This window comes from Aulonocara stuartgranti, assembly GCF_965226115.1.
Source record: "Aulonocara stuartgranti genome assembly, chromosome: 10".
In the NCBI taxonomy this organism is placed as follows: domain Eukaryota; kingdom Metazoa; phylum Chordata; class Actinopteri; order Cichliformes; family Cichlidae; genus Aulonocara; species Aulonocara stuartgranti.
Window position 1 is genome coordinate 19949792 of NC_138946.1, and position 21063 is coordinate 19970854.

General features: G+C 41.2%; 1 protein-coding gene across 10 annotated transcripts in view; it reads right to left on the reverse strand.

Moving 5' to 3' along the window:
• The window catches only part of LOC309716083 (neurexin-2-like), a 130503-nt gene that overhangs the window by 87067 nt on the left and 22373 nt on the right, over positions 1 to 21063 (reverse strand). For 8 of the 10 annotated variants that reach the window (XM_082549671.1, XM_082549681.1, XM_082549680.1 and 5 more), the window contains 6 exons: positions 17458 to 18548; positions 16448 to 16468; positions 10874 to 10903; positions 10623 to 10634; positions 5895 to 6196; positions 278 to 439 (listed from right to left, as the gene is read on the reverse strand). In XM_082549671.1, the coding sequence (XP_082405797.1) occupies positions 278 to 439; positions 5895 to 6196; positions 10623 to 10634; positions 10874 to 10903; positions 16448 to 16468; positions 17458 to 18157 (1227 nt within the window). In that variant the 5' untranslated portion in view covers positions 18158 to 18548. The remainder of the gene's footprint in view (positions 1 to 277; positions 440 to 5894; positions 6197 to 10622; positions 10635 to 10873; positions 10904 to 16447; positions 16469 to 17457; positions 18549 to 21063) is intronic. The other 2 variants (XM_082549677.1, XM_082549678.1) reach the window with 2 other exon arrangements.

The following is a 21063-nucleotide window of genomic DNA, read 5'->3' on the forward strand; positions in this document are numbered from 1 at the left end:
TCAGGAATGAACATGAGATGCATCTGTTTCTTATGCATATCAGTGCTACATTCTCAAAGGGGTTCCCACAGGAATCTATAAATGCATATGCTCTGCACAGCACAACCTACCAGCTGAAAGTTTCTCCTTCAAACACCCTACAACAGGAGAATCAATATCAGTGCGAGGGGTAATTTTCTATACGCAGAACATGCTCTGCTTAAAGGGTTGCGCTACCTAAGGAGGGTCGGATAGTATTTCCAGTTTGCTGCTGAAGCTGAGGTCAAGCTGTACTCACATCTTTCAGACAGCCCATGAAGTTGTTGCTGACCGGGGAGCCTGGCAGGTCAGCTGTGTTTAGGCTGCCCCCTATGTAGAAGAGATCATCAGAGCCCAGCATGGTGTTGTCCTCCTGGGTGTAGCCAGTGGTGGTGAGAATCCCGTCCACCAAAATTGTCACCTACAGGGATAAAAATCCCAGCACGTTAGGAAAATAAAATCCAAGATTTTTAAACCAAGTGGAAAGAACCGGCCTAATTATTTCATGCTTCATTTCTTGATTTGAAATAAGCATGTCGTAATGTTGGCTCTTGAAGGCAATTACAAGAACAGCTTTGAAAGGTTCACTAATCTCAACTGATCCCCATTTCTGATAAACCAGCATGATCGTAGCGAAGTCAACGTATGATAAATGTGGGCTCCGCTGATATTTTGGCTCCAAAGCAATTTGCGATGCTACAGTTATTTTGAGATTAAAGGTAACAGGATGGCAAGCTACATTTACTCGAATATTGGCACCATCAAAGCAAGAGATTTCTCCTATCAATGTCGTCAGTAAACAGGGAAGAAAACGAATGACTGAACAGGGATATAGAAGTAAAAATGATATGCTTGTAGCCATGACAATAAGCCTACAGTAACAAGTATTTCTGCACAAATGTAACAGCTCCCACTTAGGGGTAATAAGTGAAAACAATTACCATTTCTATTGTTGGGAGCATTATTCCATTTCATTTCAGGAAATTCTACAGTAGAAAGCAATTTCTTTGTATATTGCACTGCATATAATAAATATCACAAAATGCATAAACAAACAAAATAAAGTGTTGAGCATGCATGGTCACAGATTCAGTTAATTGTTCCGATGTCTCATGCTACACACAATATTCCTGAGTGGAAGGACACTGTGCATAAAATCCTTCAGTCAGATCATTAGCTTGGAAAATACCACAGATCATGCACTGTTTTCACATAGGGAGAGGATGCAAAGAGCAAAAGCCAGTACAAATCTCTATCCACTAGCTTCAGGTTATACTTGTAGGCGATCAGTCAGCAGGGCAAAATCAAAAAACAATACCCAAACAACCTAGGAAAACAGAATAAAAAATTAAGGATCAACAAGAGTAGAGTAAGGCAAAGGATTCACAACATGAATAAATGGCTATAATGCATTGCTACAAATGAGTTCAATGATGATCTGTAATGTACTACTAGAGGGTGTAATTAGCTAACGGGGAACAGGTGGTGCAGAAAACTGGTGGGAAGGAAACAAAGTGTGGAAGGAAAACTAAGAACCAAGGATTACAAAAAGCTAAAAGGAAAAAAAAAAAAAACAGGAAATGAGAGAGATGAGAGAGAGGGAACTATTTTCCAAATTCTCAAGTAAACACCCACAGGGGAAAATAAGCATTATAAAATGTGGAATCATTTCTAGCTTCGCTTAAAAAATCATTTAAAATGTTTGACTTGTGACCCTTGCATCTCGAGAATGAGTTAACTATGTAAAAAGAACCGTGTCTATTTTTATGAATATCATAAGAGGATGAGAGACAGCATGGTATGTTTAGGCGTCAGGTCAATAAAATGAGGTTCTGCCTTTCCATTTGCTGCTACTGGCAGGTATTGATTTCTATCTATCTGGTACTGAAGCCTTGAGTATCTTTGCCTCGGACCTTGGACAATGAGAAGGCTTGACTGAGGGTTGATGAAACTGCACATGAAGAAATTTCAGAAAAATGTGTTTCATGTCTGGGAAGTGATTGATCTTGCTTTCTTGTTCACTCCAAAATGTCTACAGAAGCATGGCCGATGTCTAAGATGGTGGTGACACCCACCTACTTTACTGGCATTTGAATATCTGAGGTGAGGGATCGGTGCGTTCAAAGGTAATTACTGATTTAGGTCATTATTAATTAGAAGAACACACTGGGAGAATATACAGGCTCCAGACCTGGATGGCACACTTTGAAGCTGACCTTTTATCATTAATTTTGCCAGCATTTCGACATCGCCGGTGTTATGTAGTGCTTATTAAATGGTAATATATATTTATGACTGTCAGTGTAGCTCAGGAGGTTTTCAAAAGAGTATTCATGCGGTACAACAACAGATAATCAGCAAGCATGTTAGTGAGTTCTGTGTTCTGAGCATGCCAGTAAATAGGTGGATGCATCGATAACAAGGGTTGAAAGGCAGAGAAAATGAGCACCAACGAGTTTGCCCAAAACAGACTACACAAAAGGCAGATGGAGAGAGAGAGATAGTAATAGGAGGAATTCTAGAGTGAAAAGCACCACCGGATCTAATAAAATGTTTCCACCAGCACTCTCGTGGGAGTTACAGTTCCTCCTATCTACATGTCAGTGAGCTAACTTATCTGAGGGGAAAGCAATTTACACAGGGATCAAATGCATGCCTGAAAGCATAAGTGACGTTGTAAGCATTCGGCTTGCCGCTCTTCTGGAAGCCAGGCTAAGGAAATAGAAGTGGAGGAGGATGCACGCTTATATGCAGGTTAACGTGACAGGTTTAGAATATACTGGCGATGATGAGATGGTTAGATACAAAATGAGTTCTTCTTTAGAAAAGAAATCTAACATTTATATGCACTGCATGAGTCCCACTCATCTTGGGGAATATATTTAGTCTGGTGATAGTTCAAGTAAATTTACAGAGCGATCGCTTTGTGGGGTACAGAAAAGCTAGCGCCGCCTTTCCCTTTAGAAGCTCAGCTTTCTTAGGGTTTCAGTATTGTACTGAACTCAGTTAGCTAAGATAATGGTAACAGCGACATTAATGCCATTGTCCAATGTATCTGACTAATACAGAGCATACTGGAGCATATTGGTCAGATATGTGAGAGCACAATTTAGGGTGGATGCACTCTTAGCTTACGCTTAGCTTAAAGTGAAGACATAACAGATTAGCTGGAGAAACATAACTGACAGCTAAATAACCATAAACACAGCTAGAAGAGAGTGAATGATCATTATATTATCTGTCACTGCTCTGTGTGTAAATACACTGAACTGCTACTTCATTAGGCGCAGCCATTCATCTGCTCGTCAATGAATGGCTACAGTAACAAGTGTTAATAAGTTGCAGCCAATCATATGGCAGCAACTCAGTGCATTCAGGCATGTAGACATGGTCAAGATGACCTGCTAAAGTTCAAACTGCGCACCAGAATGGGGAAGTAAAGGTGGTTTAAGTGACCGAATGTAGCATGCCTGTTGGTGCCAGATGGGCTGGTCAGGAAATGGACCTACTTTTGTGTCTTGGGTTTACCAAGAAGGATTAGAAAAAGAAAAAACAACTCTGAGTGCATGCCAAAGCTTGAAGCAGAGGGCTACAGCAGCAGAAGACGACCACACCTGTGCCTTAGCTTTCAGCTAAGAACAGGAAAACAAAGCTCAAGAAAAGTGGACAATAGAAGATTGGAAAAATCTTGCCCAGTCTGATGAGTCTGCTGTCTACTGCAACATTTAGATGGTAGGATCAGACAAACAACATGAAAACATAGATCCATCCTGCCATGTATCAATAGTTCAGGCTGCTGGTGGTATAATGATATGAGGAATGTTTTCTTGGCACATTGTTACCCCTTTAGTACTATCATTTAAACACCACAGCCTACCAGACCAGCGGTCCCCAACCTTTTTTGCGCCACGGACCGGTTTATGCCCGACATTATTTTCACGGACCGGCCTTTAAGGTGTCGCGGATAAATACAACAAAATAAAACTAGTACCGGTACCGAAAAAAAGAAGATTTATTCATAACACACGTGAAAAGACCCAGGAAAACCGAGTTAACGATAAAAACGATAACAAAATAACGCTGAAAACCGATAAAAACCCTGAAAACCATACATTTCACACCTGAGCCTCAACTCTCGCGGCCCGGTACCAAACGACTCACGGACCGGTACCGCTCCGAGGCCCGGGGGTTGGGGACCGCTGTACCAGAGCATTGTTGCTGACCATGCCTACCCCATTATGACCACAATGTACCCATCTTCTGATTTGATGCCCAGCAGGAAAATACACCATGTCACAAAGCTCAAATCATCTCAAACTGTTTTTTTAAACATGTCAATGAGTTCACTGTACTCAAATGGCCTCGACGGCGGCAGATCTCAATCCAACGGAGCACCTTTGGGACGTGCTGGCACGCGAGATTCGCCTCATGGATGTGCAGCTGACAAAATGAGCTTGTTATCATGTCAATATGGAACAAAATCTCTGAGGAATGTCTCCAGCAGACAAGTTTACAACCACCAAATGAGCACTTTTGCAGTCATTATACTGTTTCTTTCTTCTTCTTTTTTTTACAGGAATTGACGAGCGAGGAGTGGCTCTGACTGTGAAACCCTGTAAGGCCGCTTACTTGTCAATCAAAAGGTAATCAGACCAAAATCAAATCTTGCTTTATTTTCTGTCAGCACTTCAAGGGCATTTCCATTCGTCATTAGGACTCCTAAACACCTAATTATACTCATCTTATGAATCTTTTTTCTTCTTCACTAGTTTGTCTCTCTGCAGTTTGTTGCTGCAGTTATGAGCCACAAGGTTGTTGCAGTGGTGACAATGCAAAAAAAAAGAAAAGAAAAAGGTAAATTTGTGAGACCTAAAGAAATGAGTAATTATGTGTGGGCTTGTTCCTGCAAGCAACCACTTTACATTACACTCACTCCCACTTATTCAGTGTCCATACAAAAAAAAGTGCAGCTGTAAGGTATTATATGAGGAGACTAATAGAATAGCAGAATGATGCAGTCAAAGAAGAATGCCAGTGGGGTAACATTTAATGTAACGGACACATCCTTGCAGTAAATTAGACTGGGAATTCAGTCCCTTGTCCTGACTGCTAATGATATGAAACCTTAAGGCCGAGTTGTACTTGGCTGGAGTACAATAGGTACAGCAGTACATGGTTGGACACGTGCACTGGCTGTATTCATTATTTAAGCACTGCTTTCTCTCGCAAGTCCCCATATACTGCTGCAATGTTACATCAGTGGCTAAAGCTGCAAAAAATATATTTTTGCACTCTCCGTTCAAGAGTTGGTAATGAACAGGCTCCTGATATCATCACTACTGTGGGACGAATGAATAGGATGAATAATGAGTTAAGTTTTTATTACAAAAAAGGTATTAAAAGTATATATATGACAATCTTGTGGGTGCAAGAAGGAATCAATTCTCTGAATTAAGAAAAAGAGTGATTTCTAGAAATGCAATCTAGGGGCAATGACCTAATAGACCCTTGCAATATCAGGATAGGGAATGTGGCAGCAGAAGCATTCAACAGAATCCAACACAGTATTTGTTTACTGGCAGTTCACACTGCCGGAGGTTAATAGCAGCCTATCTAAACTCTATTTGCAAAGGACTGCCATTTCCTGCAGCTCATAAGAATCAGATCCAAATCTTTTTTATATTAATAAGCTGAAAGATACACTTTAAATACTGTTACAATACTGTGTACAGTGACTGATTTCTCATTATCTCACACAGATCGCTTGCAGACTGCAATTATATTGACTTCTGCGTAAATACAATCTACACATTTTACAAAAAACTGCAACTTTCTTAAGCAGAATACAAAATCATAAGTAATGGATGTATACACACCTGACGGAGGTTGCGCGTCACACGAACATCATGCCATATATTGTCATTAAACCTCCCACTGGTTGGTTCCACCAGGGCTTCAAAAGCGCCAGAGCCCAGGTTGATGACCAGCCACAGAGCGCCATTCCTCAGAGACAGGTTGACATAGTCAGCTGATTTCCCCGTGTGAAGCAGCAAGGCGTTCCTCTGCAGCGTCCGGAAGGACAGCGTGATCTCGTCCAGGTTACTCTGAATGGGAGTCTGGGATAGGTTGTAGCTGAAGAACTCATTGCCTTTAAAGGTGGCCACTGACGCCTCCTGCCCTGAGAGTCAAAGAGAAACAGCTTAGATAATTGTTCCTCTCATCCAGCTTAACCTTTACTTATCTACTGGGTGCATTCACTACTTTAGTTTGCTAAAATAGAGGAGGCTTGGTGGGTGATATTAGAGGCTAAAATGAGCGGAAAATGCAGCGTGCCGTATTGCTTCGGAAACATTTCACTAAGACCCACTTGAACAGACCATGTGTGTATTTTGTAAAGCTATTGAAACGTTGCAAAGTCACTGTACAGTCAGATGAACAAGTGTACATTTTCAGCGTGCTGTTTCCATAGTAAAGTATAAGTCTTTATGTCTTTTTCTTTTTATTAACATATGTAGGGAAAAAAAGGCAGCTATGAAGTGATCCTTACTGACAAGTACTTTCATTGTAGTCAAAGCCTAATGAATTGTATTCATCTTTCATAAGACCGACATAAAAACACACTAGAGCTACAGCATTACACCACATCCTCAGCTGAGAAAGGTCCTGATCAAGACGTGTGCACTTTTTACCATCATTTGAGAAGAATTTGCTAAAAAAAATTATTATACAACGACAGCCGCTTTATCCTTTATTCAGCAGGGTTTTTTTTTTAAATGCCAATATCAACGTGTAAGGCTTGGCTAAACATTTAATTCACACTCACATTCCAGGGAATGTCCGCTAGGTAATGCACACAGTGAAATATACAGAAGGGAACTTCACCAACTGTTCAGAGGGAAGCAGATGGAGCTTGATTAAAGATGTTGTTTTTGTATTTGTCAATGTTTCTTAGAATTCCACATGTTAGCAATTTTTCTCAAGCAACCCCATCAATGTATCCTTGATGGCAAACATCACACGGCACGTCAATAATAAATCATTCTTGACAGCTTACAGCTCATTCAACAGTTATGCTGCTAATACACCTTCCACAAGGTGACAGTTTTGAGTTTGTTTTTTTATTTTTTTATTTTTTTTCTCAATTCACGACCTCACAGGCAGCCCTACTGCACACAAAATTAGAAAGAATCACTGAATTTTGTTTCGCTTCATAATTCACGAAGGCCTTCCGCGCACGCACAACCTTTAACCATCAAATTTTAAGTTTCGTTTTTCTGATATTGAACCAAAGTTTTGCTTTGACACAGGGAGTAACACTAACAACTTTACAACACATAGTACTGCTGCTGTCCTTTGCTCTTTATGAGCTACTAAGCAAGCTGTTTCAAGCTAGAAGGATAAGCTGACCCTTTAGTTGATGCTTGTTTGTTTGCACAGCAAATGTCAGCTTTGGTACTCAGGGGCCAATTTAAGGCTGCAGGATGAGCAGTCCTGTTAGTCTGTATTGTTTGTGCAGTGTAGTCGCTCAACTCTTGAGCACACAGCTACTCGTTGAGCTACTGGCGCGGAGCATGAATGCAAACTTCCTCATTTGGCTGACGTTTAAGGTGTAAAGTAGAACCAAGTGGAGCCAATAGTGACAGTTACAACTACAGGGAAATTATAGCACTTGAACTAAAAGTGCCTTTGTGTCATTTTTCATTCTAAATACAGAAGGATTTATCATAAGAGATAAACCTTAATGACAAGAAGATTTGCATCTAAGCTGTGCACATTCTACAGAACGCAATCTGCCTAATAGGCTTCCTGTCATTCTGTGATGAAGATGTCCCCAGCATGACCCTGAATCTGTCTTGAAGGTCTTTCTTGAAATGGGAGGGGTAGACGGCCTATAGCTCTGCTTTTCAGCTCTCCTAGAAGGTGTCCTACTGTCTGCAGCAATAATGTTTACCACTCTGTAAAAAAAGAAAAGAAAAAAGGAACAAGAAAAAAAGAAATAGTAGCTTTGTTTTGTCTGACACCAGACAGACTTTGGCACTAACTCCGAAGAAAAATCTTCAAAGACCCTAGCTGCAGTCAGTACGCCAGCTAAAAGATGCTGCTGGAGCAGTTTAGCACTTTATGCATGTTATAGCTATACGAGGGTGGGGCGTCGGAGAGTGAGGGGGTGGATGGGCCGTCCACCCTCTTGGATTCAGCTATAAGACCACTGTGCTGAACCACGTCTCGATGTAAATGGAAACACATCAATGAAAAAAGGAGGCTCAGCAGAAAATAACAGCAGCACCGACAATCTCTACATGCCTCTCCTGCTTCTCATCTCATTGTGGCACGCGCCACCTTGCCCCCACTCCCGTCTTACTATACACCATTCAATCTACTTGCAGCCCAAGGTTTTGAAATAAATTCCCTCTAAATTCAGGATACAAATACAAGCGAGTCCTTCTAGAAGGACACTGCTCATGGCCAATCCAATGAAGCGTGCAGCTACAAAATATGGAGAGCGAAAGCATCCTGGATGTTACTATAACACCGGATAACTCTAAGACAGTCAGTGTAAGATTTATTTATAATTCTGCTGCTGGGAGCTATACGTAAGCTCCTGATGGCCATACCATGAGGTGAGAAAAAGGGTTCAGCCACCAGGTGAGAAGACTGTTACTATTAGACAAATTCCACCACTCACGCTGCTCATTAATATTAAGGTTTACAGCAGATTAATTTCAAAATGATGCAAAGCCGGGGGCACAGATGCAGCTGGTAACGTTTGTCTGTGGCTCAGAGGCGGGGACTGGGTTATCAGGCAGAGTGCGAGCAGGCTGTGGGGCAGCAGCTGACCATTGGTGTGTAGCTCTGTAGGTGGTCATCAAGCTACACCTGTGCCTGAATAATCTCATCTGGGTGCACACGCTGGCGAAGGAGTGTGGGAGTGAAATATTCACAAGCTGCCGCTTCTCAATTTCCAGAAGTCTGCATATTTGTGGCAAAACAAATAGAGACTAAGTCTGAGAGCGCTCGCTCAAGTATGCGCCCCGGGGCTGAAGGTGGAACACAGTTAATAACAAATGTTTGTTATAACATGAGATGGTTGAATAAAGCGCTGATGTCTCATGTATATCCCATGAGGTCAGACGTGCAGCGCTCTGTGTTGCAGCTGTAACTGTGCTTTGCTTGAGCATTGAGGGTTATTTCTGCAAATCTCGATTCCACAATCAATTACCAACTTCTTCTTCATTTAAATGCGTGAAATTGAACAATTACGTTTAGGCTTCATTTCATGACAAATCGCACTGTGGTTGGCTTCAGGACACACTTACTGTATGATGTACTATATGCTTTATATAACAGCATTTTTCTAATACAGCAGAGATGATTAATCTTTGTACGATTGAGGACGTAGTGGCGTACAGTATATTCACCCACACTGTTCTGTCAGAATATCCATTGATTACAGCACAAGCTTAAACTGAACATTATGTTTTTGGTCTTATAAAGACTAATTGCTACTAGTGGCTACCAAAAAGATTTAGACCCTAATCTGTAATGTCACAGTCATGCTCGGCTTCAATCTGCATCATTTATATATGGTGAAAAACCTCATTCTGTGAAGCATTCTCATCTCCTGTAAATGATCTTGGTATAATTGTTATTTGTTCACATATGCGTGACAAAATGCGGATGCTGCCACACCCTCTTTTATTCCATCTTCACCGAGCGGGAGAGTGAAAGATGACATACGCAGCTATTTCAGTTCACGGCTGCACATTATTCATAATCAAGGATAATTGGGTTGAAAATAAAAAATCATTAGTACAGAAGCTGCGATGATAACCCGACACCACTGTTCTTTCTGGTCAGATGAGCAATTTTTCCCGAGGAACTGGGACAGTGGAAAATACTGTGTGGTCAACATGAGGGGGTCAGAAAAGCCAAGTACGTTATAGACAACACTGATCTCCATGGAGACAGGATGATGAAGTTTATCTAAATCTCACAGCGTGTGGAGGAAATGCAAAAGCCTCACCACAGCAGAGTACATCCACCCTTTTTCAAAGTGCCTATATTCCAAGTATGCCTTGCAGAAAATGTTTTACGCTTTATTTTAATTCAGTTTTAAAATCATACAATTATATTCAGTATTTTCATCACCTGTAAATGAGCTGGTATAATTGTTATTTGTTCACATAGGCATGACACAATGTTACTGCTTTTTTTATTTTCCAACCAGAGGACCACAGTGGTACCTCTCCCTGAAAAAATATCCTCCATTAGGAAAAAAAAATCCCACAACCTTCCAACAATGTTTTGTTTTGTTTTAAAATCTCCCACTGATCTACAACCCAGTGATAACACGTCTGAGACATCAGTGCAACAGAAAGAAAATTCAATTATGCACACAACAACCTTAAGAATGAAAATAAAGGCAAACTAAGTCCTCACATAATATGTCTGTCTAAACACCTACATAAATAAACTCCCTTCTCTGCAGACCTTCACATTTGTAAGATGAGATACCTTTATATATATAAATGTATTTTTTTGTTATTACTGACACCTGTTTCCTTTGAAAACACCATGAAACCAAATGAGCATAAATGCATTACCTTGGCGAATAACTGCAGAGGTCAAAGGTGATGTTCCAGTAGCTCAGTCAGTGGTCAGGACAAGGGTTTGACGGACAAAAATTGTTATGAATAGTGAGCATAACATGAGAGGAAGCAAAAAACGAATAGGCAAGTATATGACAAAAGAGGAGAGGAAATATTAGTGCAGCACAGTTAACTAAAATGATTTCAGGGGAAGGGAAATGTGATCAGGTGGTTGGGAAGGAAAAGCAAACCAATAGACCCCATACCTTGGCGGTTTAACATCAGGTGCGCCAGACCTTGAGGGAAAGAACAGAAAAAAGGATACGAAAACAGGAAGTTCATAAAGAGGTTCGGGAGAACAAAAGCATTGTCACAATGTTGGACTGCAGTTTGTGACAGACATCCTGGGGAAGGTACGGATGTCAAAGTTCAAATTAAAATATAAAGGGGAAATCAAACTAAAAACAGACAAACATCTCAAGGGAGGAAAGGGAAGGCAAGGAGAGAAAAAAACATCTTGACAGGTGCAACCCTCGCAGGTAGTTGCTCTCATAGATGCTTTTTTCTAATGGAACACATATTGTATGTTTATTTGATGCAGACAGCGTTTGAGATGTACCAGCTATACATAAAACTGCTTTGACTGTAAAGACTAAATGTTTAAAAAAAAAAGAAGAAGAAAGAAATCACCCGCGGTAATGCTAGTTCATGGATTTCTGTGATCTTTCTATCTCCTGATCTCCACTTCTCCACACGAGTATTTGGCATGTAAGTGCTCAGCCAACCCAGATGAGCCTATTTAACCTTTCAGATGGCACCATTTCATAAAAGGACAGACGAAGCACCATTCCCTATCCTTTAAATCTTTAGCGACTCTCATTCATATTTTTATTCTCACGATTTACCATCTAATGCAGCGGGGTTTGACAGTGGAGCCTGAAGTCTGTGCCCTAATGTAATAATATAAACACCAATACATCTAAGGCTGTCACACGTAACCTTTTAATTCCAAAGAAAAAAGCAATGCTGCACTCCGGTAAAGCCTCACTAAATATTAACCATCTTCTAATTTGTCAGCCAAAGACAAAAATGCCACATCACGCCTCCATATTATGGCATATGGCAGGGCAAAGGGGTTAGCCTGAATGCACTGGCTACTGTGCTGAACATATGAGCTAATTGCACTGATTAACAGTTAGTTTACTTCATGAGATCATATTATAGTACTCATAAATACTGCATGGAAATGCCTTCTAAAAGCAAATATTGAGAACAAACATTGTTTTCGTGTCACGTGCTTGTTGTGAGTGACACTGCAGTCAAAACCCTGCAGGTTAGCCTGCGTGCACTGCTCATCAAAGGTTGATCCAGTTTCAACCAGCTTAAATCTCTCAATGCATCGTGTGCTATATACTGACAGCGAAACACAGACAAACATCTCAGTAGGTCAGGCAGAAATTGCATGGCGTAGCCTAGCTCTCCTGCTTTTCCCGATATCAAAGAGTTGGGGCTGACACAATGCAACACTTCTGCTGAGCACATGAGCCCCACTGTGTGAGCCGACACAAACACCTCTCATCAGTGCATCAGCACTCTAAGACCCTTGTACAGCAAGTCTTACTCACTATTCCAGCCCCATTTCAGTCATTAGGTAAAACCTTATGAAGAGGGCAGGTTGCTCTTGCACAAATCTCGTCGCATGTCCCACTCAACAATCTTGTTAATGCTGCAACTCATGGTGTGGAATGGACATGATTACCCCTGGGAAGGTCCTTGCCTGCCAACACGTAGGCTTTTGATACAGTGTGCCACTGCAAAGCCAGTGACTGAGCCTCTGCTTAGACAGGATTCACCAGCAGCCCTGTCTGCAGAGCAGACAAAGCACTGCTGTGTGCACCCCCACTGCGGCTGTGCACTGCACATGACAGGCCAACGTACATATACATAAATGATGTCACCTCTTCTTACCCTCATCACCCCTAAGGTGATCTCATACTCAAAAGCAGTACTAAGATGTGACTAGATTAAGATCCCGTCTGCCTCTATCCTCTGCCTATCATTCTGCTATGAGCGTCACACAGCATAGATGAGCCACGGCATCAGCTTCAAGGGGCTACAAAGGAGGCTTGCATACAGTGCCATTAACTGTAACAAAGACACTGTTGTTGTAAGCCACCACTGGCTCACATAGCGGGAAGAATAAAAATCCTCTTTCCATGCTTTTGCCTTTGGTCCTCACGGACAGGAATAAGGTTCCCTTCATCCAAATAATAAGCAAATGCAGTAGAAAAGCCAAAGCTGGCAAATATCTGTCTTTCACTTATATGAAGATGAGGAAAAAGGCTTTGACGGAAGCAAATTTTGACTCACTTACTTGTTGTTGAGCTCTGGGTCAAGCAAAACTGACTCGCACCCGTGAGTAAGATGAATGAATGTTGTTGACCAGAACAGAAATACCCAAGTCAACATCATAATCTTTGAGAATATATGCATTTCCTAGGAGTTGAGTTATAAGGGGATTAGGAGTGGTGCCATTGCTTCCCTTGTACAAAGGCAGCCACCCATCGAATACGTGCATCCTGCTTGGCTGTGCCTTACATCCAAATCTCAGTGTGTGAAAATGCAGAGATAACTGGCTAATACCCTTTAGAAGGGAAAGCCTGTATGGATATAAACTATCCTTCCTACCAGTAAGCTATACACTGGAAAGTAGGCTATAAAATAAGAAACCAAGCGACTGAATATCACTTTATTAAAATGCTACTATTAGGATACTTTTAACTTGGCCTCATTATACAAAAAAGGTGGAGTTTTTTGTTATTGCTGTTGTAAAAAGTACTCTGAAATCAACTCATTTACCTTGTGATGTGATGGTATTGGTCACAATACTCTACAATAGCGTGCGATTTTCTACGTCAATAGTTTACTAGTCACGTTTTTTTTTTGTTGTTTTTTTTTTATGTGCTTACACACACCTTAACATCTGCACCTCCTGACCTCGAGTAAATCTATGATACTGAAAACATACAACCAGGAAAGCTGCTGCAGAACAACTCTTTGTGTTTTCAAGCACTCAAGAATAATGCACCTCTGGCAACATCCCAGTTAGAGCTGGCTGAAAATAAGTAATTCAGTCGGTGAATGACGAGGGTTTTTGAATCCACAGATTCCTGGAGCAGGTGAAGTTTTTTGACCTGTGCGATTTCATGTGCAAATATACCCAGCAAAAGTTTAAAGAGCGCACCTAAAAACATGCGAACAAACACTGCTACAGAAGGAAGGCCTGGTGCTTCCGAAAACGTTGTATTAACAGGCTATTCCGTGTGCACTGCTGCTGACCTTTAGACCGCTAACTCCCCTCACTCCCCTCCTCCAACACTTCAGCTCTGGATTCTTTTCATAGATTTTTTTTTTCCCACTTGTAATAGCACATTATAATTTAAATATGTACATATATATGTTTTATATTAAATATATAAGGCTGAGAGAAACTAGCATGATTTTGAAACATTTTAGCATATGAAAAGAGCTGAATTTATGTTAGTGGGACTGCCAAAAAAACACAAAACAAAAAACATAATAGTTTTATTTCTCTGAATCATTTATAACGCGATTAACTCTGGAAATGATTCTAACAAGGTAAGCAAGGCTACCTTTGTAAGTTTAATTAAAGAAGTATAATGAAAAAACAAATGCAGATGTTGAAGGACCTCTCAGTCATTACTGTGACATTAATTAGCAAGCAACTACGAAGAAAGAACCATTTCACGAGGATTAGCATTTGCTAAATTTGTTTTTGCATGAAAAGTACAGCATTATGAAGCCTGTTGTAATGAGGGATTAGACCAAGGTCAGTGCTGCTGAAGAGATGCAAAACCCACCAGGACCGCTCGTGTCCTTTCTTTCGAAGATTTTGACGCTTGCCTTATCATCCCAGAAGCTCTCAGTGCGTCATTACTCTGTGCTTACAACTGAAAATCTGAAGAGGAAATAACACAATGATAGTGTGTTTGCACATGGCAGTGCGTGTTGAGTAAGGTTCCCCTATATGTTTGACTGATTTTGCTGCACCTTGTGAGGTGGCTATTCTTATCTCTTGTTCACAGACCTGATTTTTTTTTTGGGATGCTGCACTCTCTTGGCATCTAAGCATGCCCCACTATGGCCTTTGTCCGCACGGATCGATGGGAGGCCCACGTGCAGCATACTGTAGATGAACAACTCGGACGACTCACCTGCTGTGCCAAAAGATTTTTGCTGGCTTAAAGCATTCCTCACACAAATAAGGCTAATTCCTGCACCAGTTAAAACACAGCCAAGACCAAATATAGCATGTAGCGTACCATTTTTGTCATCTCTGGGGTAGGGGGAAGGCAATTTAGATAATGCATAGATTAGTCTATTTCTGTTGATGCAAGGCCAGCAGGGTAGAGATTTGCTGCAGAATAGTGTATGAGTGATATGAAGGAAATTTTAAAAAAAGCATCTGGTCAGTATTTCTTTTCTTCCCCCCGTCATTCTTGTTTTCATGCATTCTGCATTTGGGGATTGTCTCCATGTCAAGCTTTAATCCAATAAACACTCTGATGTGCTCTCTTTGCAGCATGTCATTTAATAATGCGTGCCTGCTTGCTGTGAGCAGAGCCATGCCATCTTTGCTAATATTAACAATGATTAATGCTCGCTTCTGCAAATTGTGCAGCGATGAATCCTGTTTTAACTGTTGGTGAAAAGTACAAACCAAGAGCCGCATAAGTTTGAAATCCTGCACTGAGAGAATCAGTAACAAATCATGTATCATATAAATACTGCATCTAATAATATACCCAGATACACCATGTATATTTAATCAACACAGGCGTATGAGAAGACTGCAGATGAAGAAAATGTCATTTTTATCTTTGCTGTCATACTCCGAATGTAAGCGCCGCAAGCAGGACTTGAGAGAGTAGGTGTGTACAGGTGCACATCTCGAGTCGGTAACACTGATTTATCATGTGCAACAGTCCGGCACACCTTGTGCTGGTGTCCTGAGTCTGTTGGACTGTCCTTTCACCAGAACCAGCAGTTCCTACCGGGGAGATGGATGTCTCACTTGGATGCCAACTAAACAAATCTTCCTAGCGGCTCTCAATCCTCATTTCCGTTCAGCATGTGCACCTCATTAGAAATCAGTCCTGTTTGATTACGGTGACTGAAAATGCTGGCAATTCAGAGACAAGTGTCTCTTCTAAGAAAAAAAGGCACCTATGCAAAAAATACATTTCAAGCATTATCAAAATGTATTAACGTTAAGGCCGTGGCGATCAGCGCCAGAGTACATTCAACTCTAAAATGGCATCATTTTAGAGATAAACACACTTATTTACCTTAGAGATATATGGCATATAAGACTTAATAAACCTCAGAGCAGCTTTCTTGAGATATATATGCACTGCCAGGAGAGGAAAACATAGAATGTATAAATATTAAAGCAAAGCATTTCTGTACAGTTGCTTTCTCTGTGATGCAGTATATAAATGCAACCCCTATTGTGTGACACCCACGTACTCGGCGGACCTTTCTAGTCACCTTGAGCACAGTGATTATATATACAATGAGCATTCCGCACATTAGGCCCTTTTTCATCAGTGACCTTGTGACCAGTGATAGTATATCTCCGTTCAGCTTAATTTGTAGGATGTCAGAACTGCAGTCCAAACTGACAATAACAACCTGATAATAACCGAAACACACTCTCACCCACTGATGCTGCGGTAATAGCCTCTGCAAATAAGAGCATCACAGCAAACAAATTATGCTCATCATTATGCTCATTATATAACAATGCATTGTCTTACCTTCTACTTCTCTCTGGACAGCTGCAGGCGTGAATGAAAGACAGACATGTTTAATCTCGATATGAAGAATTAATCCACAGCCAGATTACTATCTGCATCTCATCAAACATTGATGGGTATGCCATGCCTTCCTCGAGCTTCTTCTTTATGTCACAGCATGCATGCTGGTGACACATGATTTACCCAGAGCCTTGAAAGTCGGTAATTTGTTCGCTCGGTATAATGATAGTATTGTATCACATCTGTGATGGATAATGTCCCATATGCGTGATCTCAGATATAGATGCCAGGATTCGTTTTAGCCACTAAGGACATCGCATGGACTCTTGGAAGAAGGCTGCGAAGCTTCTGAGCTAAGCAAACAGTCACGAGTAGCATTTATAAGAGGGACCCTAATGTGTTTTTGCAAAGTGGAAAAGATTTTAATCACTACCATTTTCTGATCTTTATACCTTAGGTAACGAGAAGTGTCTAAGCTCCTTTAAAACACTTCTTTTCTCCTTTTATTTTAAGCAGATTTTCCAAAATAAGAAAAGGGGCTCCATTTGGTGGCCCATTCAACGTGCCAGTGTTGAAAACATGCAAACAGCTATCACATTAGAAAGCTGTTATCCTTTGACTTGTGAAGATAACTGCTGAGAGAGCTGAGCTCACGCAGGCGAGCGGCTTCTAAGCGGTGCTGTAGTGTACTCTGGCCTGGATTGCGGTTAAGTGGGCTTTATTGATTATCCTCAGGAGCTCAGTGAAGGTATGCACTGTATATCTGGAAGGTATGTGAAAATATGTGAACTATTTATACTTTAGACATCGCTGAACAGCTCATAGTTCTAATTGCTGACTTTGTAACTTTCATGCTTGTGGTGTTGTCACACTGTATTTTGACTTTTATCATTTACCCTTATAACTGTGTCTGCCTTAGTCAGACAATCCCTTTTTTAATCCAAAAGAAGCACAATTTAAATAAAATCTTACTGCCTTTAAGTCATGGAAACACATGGTATTTTTCTCACCTTCTTGGCAGTACCTTCCCCTGTAGCCAGTACTGATACAGTCGCAGAAAACCTCTCCCTGGTCGATGGAGCACAGGCCTTTGTTGCTGCATGGAGAATGTGTGTCACATATATACTCCAGATCATTATGGACAGCTTGACCATCCATCAGTATTGGTAGCGCTTCTCCTAGTTTCAAATTGGCAATAAAGCCCTGGAAGGGTGCCTCATATTTGACAGTGCTGGAAGTCAGGGCTGAGAGGCGCACGTCAGGTGAGATTCCCCCTACGTAGAGGTCGCTATCCACTGCCATCTCTTTTCTCTTGGACTTCACCTCAGTCGCTTTCTCCTCGTTGTCCACCACCAGCTTGGTCTCTCTGTAATTACGAGTGAGAAGGACTCTGTGCCAGCGCTGGTCGTTGATGTGGGTCTCCGTGTGCAGGGAGGCGGGTTCTGCGCAATGAATGGTAAACCGCAACTGAAGCCTCCCGTCCGCAATGAGAAGCTCCAGGAAGTCACAGTTTCCCCCGTCATCGAGATAGAGCACCAGGGCTTTGCTGATGTTGGTTTTGAGAATAAAGCTCAGCTCACCTGTTGTCTTAGCATCCCACTGGCCATAACGTGTCCACTGACCAGGAACCCCCTCATATTCCAAAGCTATTCCTGTTAGCACCAATCCAGCTAACAACAACCAGGAAGCTGCTCCTTTACTGCTGCACATGATGCTGACTATCTATTATCTAGTGTAGGCCTCTAGTTCCAATGAATCCAACAGACAGCTGTGAGGAAAAGCTATCTATATATCTAGAATTGTTTTATAACCCTACAGTTTGCAGAAATAAGAGTTTCTTTAGCCTTGACTGTCTATCCTGATTCTTTTTGCCATCTCTCCTTGGGTGACTCGTGACAGAGTGAACAGCCGAGGCACATTACAGAACACTTTGCATCTACTTTGGATTGGCTGAGAAAGAGAACAAACAGCACTGCGTGATTCCTCGTCTTCGCCATCCAGTGTCTTGGCCTCCATCCAGCACTGTTCCTGTCAGTTCTTCATGGGTTAGCTAGGCACGCGGCCTAGGTACAGCCTCCATTCTCCTCAGCATCCCAACATCCTAAGACATGAAAGAAGAGCGTGCAATGAATAATTGGAAATACTGCACAGCACAGTCATTATGAATCACGTGGCAAATCAATTACCAAAGATAATGAAGCATCAAGAAGGGGAACATGGAGATGAAAGCAAGAGAGAATTGTCAGTGTTACGAAGAACTGAAATGCCTGCCTTTAGCTCTGGTTCACATGATCACAGGTCACTTTCACCATCTACAGCCTAGAGATTCCAGCAAAAGGCCCTCAACACATGGCTTTAGCATATAGCCCTAATCCTGGCACCCCACCTTATTCCTTAGCTTTTGGGCAGAAAGGGAAACTGAGGGTCTCACTAGTTTTCTGAGACCTGTGTTGATTTCCAATAAGCTGGTGGGAAAAAAACAACTTATAAGCCCCCCCCCCCCCGCACAGATGTTCCAGCACAATCCATGGCCTCGGTAACTTCAGTGATGTTGAGCCCCTAAAGCCTTCTGCAGTCCCTAGACTCAAGCTAAGACGTTACAGCTAAAAAATACATGCAGGCTAGAGGCTGGAGAGTGCTGAAAAGGACAGGGTCTATGTTCGAAACAAACAAGCAAACAGCAAAATTCAATACTTTGTGATAACAAAAGAGGGTGTGCCTCTCAGGGCTAGGGACACAAACAAAGTTATGTACCAGTCGTCAGCTGTACTCGGAGCCTGCAATGACTCACTAAGACCGTTCAGTTTGGTGTCAAGCAGGATAAAATTATTTCTTAGGAAATTAGACATATTCCAAGTGGCAAAAAATTTATTTAAACAACGAGGGTAGTGTTTATTTATATTTTCATTACCCTGCAGAGAACAAAGCCAATAATAATGAATACAGACAAGTACAGCTTCAGCCTGTTGCAGCTTGTTTCTTTGTGCCAAAGAACTCCACGGCTACACAAAATCTATTAAAAACACATAAAAGCGCAATAGCACTATGTGATTCAATTAAGTGATCAAAACCACAATCAGCAGCTACAATCAATTACAACCAGTTTGAGTAAAAGCGTTGAGCGACAGTAGATCTGAAGGATGCTTATACTGCACGTCACATAGCGCGCGTCTGATGAAACTCACTATATGTTTGATTTTGAAAAGGAGGGTGTTGAGTGAATGTTGAGATGTCTGCGCTTAAAATTCAAAAAATGTCCCAAAGTCACCCCATCTCAAGAAGAGGGAAAAAAACACAAAGAAATGGAGGTACTGTACTGATCCAGTCAGATCTAATGAGTCAGTCTCCAATAAAAACAGCCTGCTGTCAATAATTTCCACAGTTACAGCTCCCGGGCTTTACAATAAAACATAAAATAGCTAATTTGTCTGAAAGAGGAAATAATCTTTGTTGTGTCAAACTGAGTTTTTTCTCATTTAAGGATGTTTCTCCACCAGGAGTAGAAGCATTTCACGCAAGTTTGGCCCAATTTCATCTCTGTCACAGAGAGAAATATAATGTGTGTTTGAGTCTGCTGGGAATTACAGCCTCTACTGGGTATCCTGCAGATGAGGGACTGCTACAGTTAGCTATATCTGCTAAAGGTAGATGTTGCAAGAAAGAGTGCATTACAGCAAATAAATCAAAGTTTTTCCCTAAAGCATGAGAAGGCTTCAGGCTGGAAGAATATCCTTCTGATAGACGGGTTTATCATGGGAATAGGAAGGTCATAAAAACTGACACCCTCCTCACAAGATGAATTGCAATTTGCCAGGGTCAGGTATGGCGTGTCAGATGCTTCACAGGCTGTATATATGTGGTCAACACTAGCTTGCTTTGATGTTTTAAAAAAAACATATTAGTATTTTGAGACACAAAGTAACAAGAAGGTATGTGCTACTAAAAGACATCGTGCACATAAGTGTTGTGCTGCAAGTCCTGTATACTCATTACGAGCCATTTTCACTCTAAGATATCACTACAATGTGTGGGCAGGTAGTATAAATAAATCTTGAGCAGGAGAAATTTCATATTATAGCGTATGACAAGTGCACAGTTTGACTGGCTGAATTTAAGCATGAGTTCTCAAAGTTAAAAGAGGATGAGCTGACATTTGAATATAAACCTAACTTCAAACAGTTAATGACATCTATATGAAACATCATTTCTCAAATAATCACACTTTTAAGTGCACTGGTTATGCCAAATGCATCCTTCTGTACGCGTATCTGAGCTGTGTGTCCCGTTAACCCACACCCTTTGCTCTCAACAATCTTACCAACACTCAACATTTCTGAAGCAGCATTAAGCCAACAGAGACAGGGTGGATGAAACATGCAAATCCTTATTTCCTGGAGGGACTAGTCAAGAAATGTAATTTTGTTGCACTTGTTGGAAAAAATATTTAAGCTGATTCAGCACAAATCTTGGGTATAAGTAAGTCTTGTCATGGATACTGTTAATTTCAAACTCCTACTAACATGAAAATAAAAAAAGAAGCATCACAGTGCTTTAAAAAACTCAATTCAGCCCAAACGCTGTGATAAATGGACTTACATAGCGCTTTAACATACTAT